This window comes from Nannospalax galili, unplaced genomic scaffold (genome assembly GCF_000622305.1).
Source record: "Nannospalax galili isolate Female #2095 unplaced genomic scaffold, S.galili_v1.0 scaffold406, whole genome shotgun sequence".
In the NCBI taxonomy this organism is placed as follows: Eukaryota; Metazoa; Chordata; class Mammalia; order Rodentia; family Spalacidae; genus Nannospalax; species Nannospalax galili.
The window spans coordinates 6,801,772-6,809,632 of NW_008357033.1; the positions used below are offsets into that span (position 1 = coordinate 6,801,772).

The following is a 7,861-nucleotide window of genomic DNA, read 5'->3' on the forward strand; positions in this document are numbered from 1 at the left end:
AAAATTTTGACTCATTAAACATTTTCTTCTCTTTCTTTTCTTTTTCTCCTCCTACTGGTCCTCCTCCTTTATCTTCTTTTGAGACAGGGTCTTGTGTAGTCCAGGTTGGCCTCAAACTCAGTATGTATATAAAGATGACTTTGAACTTCTCATCCTCTCTCCTGCACCTCCCAAGTACTTGTTCTGAGTGTGTGTGTGTGTGTGTGTGTGTGTGTGTGTGTGTGTGTGTATCACAGGGTCTTACTATGTATCCCAAACTGGCCTCAAACTTGAGATCCTCCTGCCTCACCCTTCTAGTGCTGGAATTCCAGGCATGGGTCACCACACCTGGCTTATTGTATTTTTGTATCAAATATGACAAATGGTTTACAGTCACATTGAAGAAAAATCTTGGGAAAATCTGTCATTTTGTCCCCTTTTCTCTGGAGCCTCTTGAGGACAGGGCAGTTAACCACTCGTCCATCTCTCCAACCCCATAAATGTCTTTCTTATCAAGTTCCAGAGCCTAAGGTATTTGGTTGTATCAATGAAAAACTGACTAAAGGGCTGGAGAGATGGCTCAGAAGTTAAGAGCACTTACTGTTCTCACAAAGGAACCACATGGTAACTCACAATTATCTGTAAGTTGAGTTCCAGGGAATCTAACACCTCTACTGGCCTCCATGGGCACTGCATGTCCACAAGGTACAGATATATATATATACAATACACTCATACACATTAAAAAAATAACAAAACCAAAAAGACCCCACTATTCTGTCAATCTTGAGTTTTTCAACTCTAACCATGAAACTTTTCAGAATTAGATTTATCTTCAGCTGAACTCGCTAACCAAATAGTCAAAGCCTGTGGAGGCAAAGCACCCCATGAGGGCCACACCATGATCTTCCTTTACCAATAGCTTGGAGTCAGTAAATAAGAGTTTGCTTCACAAATATGAGGACGTGAGTTTGGATCCCCAGCACCCACATAAAAAGCTGGATGTGGTGGCTCATACCTGTAATCCTGGATCAATCCTGGAGAGGTAGAAAGGAGAATCCCAGGGGCTTGCTGGTCCGCCAGCCTAGCCAAATCCTTAACCTCCAAGTTCCATGAGAGTTCACGTCTCAAAAAATAACTCAGTGCCAGGTGTGGTGGCACACACCTTTAATCCCAGCACTCAGGAAGCAGAGGCAGGCAGATGTCTGTGAGATTGAGGCCAGTCTGGTCTCCATAGGGAGTTCCAGGCCAGCTGGGGCTACAAGGAGATCTTGTCTCAAAAAGACCAAAAGAGAGAGAGAGAGAGAGAGAGAGAGAGAGAGAACAATTGAGGAAGACAGACAGCATCAACATCTGACCTCCACATGCACATGCACATACAGGAAGTGAAGAAGAAAACAAAAAGACCAGGAACTGGGGACAACACAGGTTGCACCATGCCTTTGCAGGACAGAGATTGCTACCCAAGCTGGAGCCAGAAGGCAAGGAGTCTGGAGGGAGGTGAGGTCTGACCTGATGTCTAAAAGATGGCCAGAAATGACTGCAGTTAGCAAAAGGGAGAACAGGTGCAGGCAGAGTCCGGAGCATATGCCAAGACTTGGAGCAAGAGAAAGTTCAGGCTTTAAATCTTGTTACTCAGCCCACAAATCTCTCTACTCCCTGCACTGTCAGCTCCCTTCCCTTCTGACCTGAAGGTGCACTGGAGACCTTGCAATTCAACTTTGGGAAGATATTATCTACCTGACTCCCTACCAGGCCATCTTCAAAACAAAAAGGTCAGGAGAAACTTTTACAGTTCCCATCTGTTTGTGGAACCCTGCCTTCGGAACACAATAATCATTACCATTTTAACCAGGGCAGCTGCGGGTAAGCCCCTCAAGAAGATGGAATCTGTTAAATGATCCCTAATAGGAGAGAGTGGATAGGGTCATTTAGACCCTCACCTGAGATTCCCGTCACTCCCTCCTGCACCCCACTCCTGCCTGTGTGTAATGCTGCCCCAGCTGCATTCGGTCTCCAGGTGTGCTAGAGTGTACGAAAGGTGGGATGTTAAGGGAAGTGGGGACTCCATGTAGCCGGTTATGGGAAAGGCCTCACCCATCTTGGTACGGCCAAGGAAGGCAACTGTTTGGGAGTCACCCACACTCCTATATTGGGCTTATGCCCAATCAATTCACTAGTTCACCAGCGAGTGGTGCCCTATCTGGAGAAAGTAGATGTTCTCGCGCGGCTCCTCAGGCAAAGTTAATACACCACCATCCCAAGCTCTTGTTTTACTCAAAGTACTGACCAGCCATTTTTCAGTGTAGGTAGGGAACAGCTCATAAGTCAAGTCACTGTGACCTCGTGAAGGAGAGTTATGGCTCAGCAGTTAGGGGCACTGACTGCTCTTGCAGAGGATCCGGGATTCAATCCCAAAACCCACATAGTGGCAAACAACTCCAGTTCCAGGGGATCTGATGGCCTCCTCTCACCTGCACCGGCACTGCACGACACGGGTGCACTAACACACATACAGGAAACAGACTCATACACATAAAATAAAAATAATAGATAAAATTTAAATAGGTCTTTCAGGATAGTTGTGACGATTAAAGAGGGAAAGGTGAGCACGTCCCACCCCAACCCCCATTAGACTCAGCAGCTAGCAAACCCGAGGCCCAACACTGCGCGCAGGCGCACTGCGCCAAGACGCAGCAGAGGGTCAGCTCCGCGGCTGCGCAGCTGGCTGCTTTTGCGGCCGCGCTGCTTGACGGCAGCAGTGCCACCACCCCCTCACCCACCTCAACCAGGCCCGCGTTGCCGGGTAACAGTGAGCGCGCTGGGCCTCGTAAGGTAAGCTTGGCATGCTGGGAGCGGGGAGACGGGAGTGGACAGGCAGGTGTGGCGCATACGTGTCCCCATAAGGGACCTTGGGCTGTCACTGAAGAACCAAGGACCAGGTCAGGACGGTGTCCTGCAGCCCCGGCCCCGCGCGCCCTGGCCTGTGGATGCTGCGCGGGTGGGAAAGGAGTCCACATAGTAGCCGCGGTGGGTGCTGCAGCTGCGGGCCTGCGGGGCTCCACGTGGTAGCGGTCTTTTCCCCGCAGTAGCCTTCACTGCTGTGTCTGGTAGCCCGCACTAAAATAGCCCCAGAGAACCAGAGCTGTCCGCGGTATCTTTCCTCCCTGCATCCGGAGCTCAGGAGCTAGCCATGCAGCTGGAGCTTTAAATGTGTTTTTTAGTCGGGTGTGGTGGCGCGCCTTTAATCCCAGCACTCGGGAGGCAGAGGCAGGCGGATCTCTGAGTTCGAGGCCAGCCTGGTCTACATAGTGAATCCAGGACAGCTGGGGCTACAGGGAGAACCTGTCTCAAAAAGACCCCCAAAAAATTGTTTTTAAACTGAGAGACCACCGGCACGAGGGTGTAGCTCGGTTGACAGAGTGCTTGCACAAAGCCCCAGTTTCAGCTCCCAGCACCACATAAAACCAAGCGTGCTAGTGCCCGTCTGCAACCCCAACAATTTGGGAGCTGTCAGAAGAATCAGTAGGTTATCCTCATCCTCAGCTACTTAGCAAGTTTGAAGACAGCCTGGGCTACCTGAAACTCAAAAAACCAAAATAATGATTAAGAGACCAGGATTGAGCTTTGCTGCCGGGGTTGTGGTCATCCAGTGCCGTGTTCACAGGACGTTTTACAGATCTCAATAACCAGAATGTCTCCTTGGCTATAACAGCATTGCTGGCACTCACTCTGTAAGCATTACCAGCGATACATGAGTGGTCCTCACTGTGTGCTGGGCACTGTCCTAAGCACATCATGAGCCTTAGCTATAAGTAGAGGTTAGTTTTGTTCTTTTACTTTTGTCTAAAATTTCTCAGCTAAGTAGTAGTAAAGCTGTTCTAATTTTATGTATGTGTTGTTGAAGGCAGCACATAGTGTAGACTACACTGGCTATCTGGCTTTACAGTCCCTGCACATGGCCACCGCATTTTGTGGTACATAGTGGATCTTTAAATGATAGTGGCCCTGTTATTACTTACTGATTTCCTTTAAAAACCGGGAGCCAGGCATGGTGACTCACACCTATAATACCAGCACTGCGAAGTGGTGCCAGGAGGCGTTCATGGTCATCCTCACTTACATGGCAAGTTCAAGACCAGCCTGGGCTACATGAGACCCTGCTCAAAAAAAAACAAAAACAGGCTGGAATGATGGCTCAGTGGTTAAGAGCACATGCTACTCTTGCAGAGGACCTGAGTTCAGCTCCCAGCACCCACATCAAGTACCTCACAACCACCTGTAACTCCAACTCCAGGGGAACCAACACCCTTCTCTGGCCTCAGTGGGCACTGTACTCAGGTATATAGACACATAACATAATTTAAAAATAAATGTTTAAAAAAAAGAAAACTTCAAACATGGGGCTGAAGAGATGGCTCCGAAGTTAAGAACATTGGCTGTTCTTGCAGAAGACCCAGGTTCGAATCCCAGCACCCACATGGCAGCTAACAACTGTCTGTAACTCCAGTTCCAGGGGATCCAACAGCCTCTTCTGTCCTCGGGCATTGCACAACACGGGTGCACTTACCTACATGCAAGCAGTACATGCATACACATAAAATAAAAATAATGATAAATATTTTTTTAAAAAACTTAAAATACACTAACATGAGAACTGACTGAGCCAGTGTTTAGCAAGCAGCTCTGAATATTGGCAGATCCTGGAAGGCGCTCTGTTAGCGCTCTTTACCTCTGTGGACTGAGGTAAAGAACAGAAGTCATCTTCAAAGGCAGAAATCCTGTGGTGATGCTTCCCAGAAGTCCTTGTGTTGTGACTCTGGATGTGGCACTGGACCTCTGTACTGCCAGCTCCTGTTAAAATGATAGCACTGGCTTCTTGGGCCTCCAGGGTCTGAGCTACTCCTGGTGACCCACTTGTGCACTTGTGCATGTTCTTGTTATTTGAAATCTTCTAGTTATCTGTAAATACTCTTCTTCTTCCCCCACAGACCACAGAGTTTTCCCAACCTGATTCTAAGTGAGCTCGCACTGCTGGTCCCTGTGGTTACTGGCTGGATCCTCCTCCCTTGTCTAGGGACCAGTTATACCTGAAGAATGGCAGAAGCAGTCTTCCATGCCCCAAAGAGGAAAAGAAGAGTGTATGAGAGTTATGAGTCTGCACTGCCAATCCCCTTTGGTCAGGACCAAGGTCCTAGGAAGGACTTCAGAATGTTCCGTGCTGAAATGATTAACAACAATGTGGTAGTGAGGAGCGCAGAGGACATGGAGCAGCTGTATGGGCAGGTATGTGCAGGTGGCCTCTGGTTCCTTCCTCAGCTCTGAGCGGCACCTCACTGCCCAACAGATCTGCAACAGTTCCTGTGCAGTTTCAATCTGTGGCCCCAAAGCCATCTATTGTGAGGGTACAAACTAGACACGGGGTGCCCACTCAGACTCAGATTCCAACAGTGAAATAGGGCCAAGGAATTGACCTTTTTCAGTTATAAAAGCAGTATGTATTCATTATAAAAATTAACAAGTAATTTACAGAAATGTAATGGGTGAAAACTGAAGATCACCCCACTGACTTCTGTTCCCTTCTTCCAAGTCCCCGGAGGTCACCAGAGTGACCTTGACCCTAGTGTGGTGAGAGTAGAATCCACTGGGTCCTCCTGCCCATTGCTGAGGTCTTCATTCAGTCAGTAATGTGAGGCAAGAGGCTTTATTAAGTGTCACACACTTTCTTTATTCTGAATGCTTGATCTATACAGAAGGCAAAGAATATTATTTTTACTAATTTGATTTTTTTTCTGTTTAATTATAACAAAAGCAGGAAAAGTATGTGTTTTGGGGGAATCAGAGGGAAAGAGAGGAACACTTCCATTCTGAAGTGGAGAATAATCCAAGATGTGCTTTGTGCCCAGTGGCCATGGCTCCCACTCACAAGCACACTGCTTTCCTGAGTCACAAGTGAGAAGGCACTGCCTCCCATCCCTGCACTGGTTCCTTGAGTTTGCCAGAGTCAGGCTGAAATGATCAGTTTTGAGTTAAATGATGTGTATTAAAAGCTGTGGGGCTAGGGAGGTGGTCCAGTGGGTAAAGCACCTGTCACACAGGCAGGAGGACCTAGGTTCAGATCCCCAGCATGCATGTAAAAGCTAGGCATGGTTGCACACATTGTAACCCCAGTGCTGCTGGATGAGTTGGGGGTGGTTCTCTGGAGCTCATTAGCCAACCAGTCTGGCCCAATCAACAAGCTCTAGGTTCAGTGGGATACCTTATCTCAGAATAAAAGGTGGTGAGCCTGGCGTGGTGGCGCACACCTTTAATCCCAGCACTTGGTAGGCAGAGGCAGGCAGATCTCTGTGAGTTTGAGGCTAGCCTGGTCTACATACTGAGTTCCAAGCTAGCTGGAGCTACAGGGAGACCCTGACTCAAAAAGACCAAAAATAAAAAATAAAGGGTGTCACACGATACCCAGCATCCATCACTGGCACACATGCACATGCAACATCAAACATAACACACTCAGAGATGTAAATGCATGATCATTGGCGAAGCAGAGGAAACATGAAGCACTACAGCATGGATGATCTGCTGTTAAATAGAGTTCTGTTCTGCTGCAGCTGAGCACCTTCTAATCATCACCTGACTGTGTTTTCTCTCTTCTTGGAAGGGTTACTTTGGAAAAGGTATTCTTTCAAGAAGCCGTCCAAACTTCTCCATCTCCGATCCCAAGCTGGCTGCAAAATGGAAAGGTAGTGTGCGTGCTGTTCAGTTGTGGCACAGCATCATTCTCTTTCATTTGTGATTTTATACTTCATAGTTAGATGGTAAAGTTCTAGATTCTACTGCCCCAAAAAGCAGCTAAGAATTTTCATCAAAGCAAAATGGTTCTTTGTTTTTGTTGTTTTGCTTTACTTTTGTTTTTGACAATGGCTCACTACACAGCCCAGGCTTGCCTGGAACTCAGGACTCCCACTCTAACCTCCCAGGTACTGGGCTTGCAGGCGTATGCCACCATGCCAAGCAAGAGATCTTTATGGCTGAATTAACAGAAGTCTTATAGGTACAGGGTCCTGGTTTCAATCCCTGGCACCTCAAAAACGGGGAAAAATGTTATTTAGACTTTCTTCTTGTTGAGCTTTGCCTACCAGAGTGCTGTGTGGGGGGGAAGTTCTGGAAATTAAGGACCTGCCCACCTATGTACTGCCAAAGTAAGCTTTGTGTTTTATTTGCAGAAAGAATTTACAACAGTAACCATGACATTGACATATTTGTTAAGACATCTAATGTGGAGCTGGTGAGATGGCCTAAGCCCTGAGTTCAGTCCCTGGAAAGCACATGGGGAAAGAGAGAACAACTCCTAAAGTGCTGTCCTGATAATTACTTAAATAATACCAGGAGGAGACTGGGTGTGGTGGCCCACGCCTGTGATCCCAACACTCAGGAGGCAGAGGCTAGGAGATCTCTGAGTTCAAGGACAGCCTGGGTTTATAGAAGAAAAGGAAAGAAACAATGCTAGGAGGTTAAAACATGAAAGAATTTTTTTAAAGCTGAATGTGATGGCTTGTGCCTGTGATCACAGCAAGTAGGGCTGGGACAAGAGAAGCGCAAGCTAGAGACCTGGTCTTAAAAAACAAACAAAAGGCCATACAGTTGGCCCAGATAAACCAATTTATTTTTACTCTTAAGATCGTTTGAGGATCTGTTCCTCAGGGGTCACATGGGCTTGGGAGGAGCCCCTGGCTCCTTTCTTTTACCAGTTCCACCTATGTGAAGATAAGTCAAAGGTCCTGCTCAACCATGGTTGCCTTTGCTTGGGAGCATGGAGGAAGTGATTCCTCTTTGCTGACCTTCCTCTTTGTAGACTGGACACTGGTTCAAGTCCATCTGGTGG

General features: G+C 47.5%; 1 protein-coding gene across 3 annotated transcripts in view; it reads left to right on the forward strand.

Annotated features, from left to right (window-relative positions):
- The first annotated feature begins 2,719 nt into the window (after window positions 1-2,719).
- The window catches only part of Tsen2 (tRNA splicing endonuclease subunit 2), a 46,016-nt gene continuing 40,874 nt past the window's right edge, over window positions 2,720-7,861 (forward strand). For 2 of the 3 annotated variants that reach the window (XR_003847268.1, XM_008854904.3), the window contains exons 1-3: window positions 2,720-2,814; window positions 4,971-5,265; window positions 6,638-6,719. Coding sequence is in view for 2 of the 3 variants with exons in the window: in XM_008854904.3 (XP_008853126.1) it covers window positions 5,077-5,265; window positions 6,638-6,719 (271 nt within the window). In the remaining variant the exon portion in view is untranslated. Of the gene's footprint in view, window positions 2,815-2,872; window positions 3,010-4,970; window positions 5,266-6,637; window positions 6,720-7,861 lie in introns of those variants that run through there. The other variant, XM_017794820.2, reaches the window with a different exon arrangement.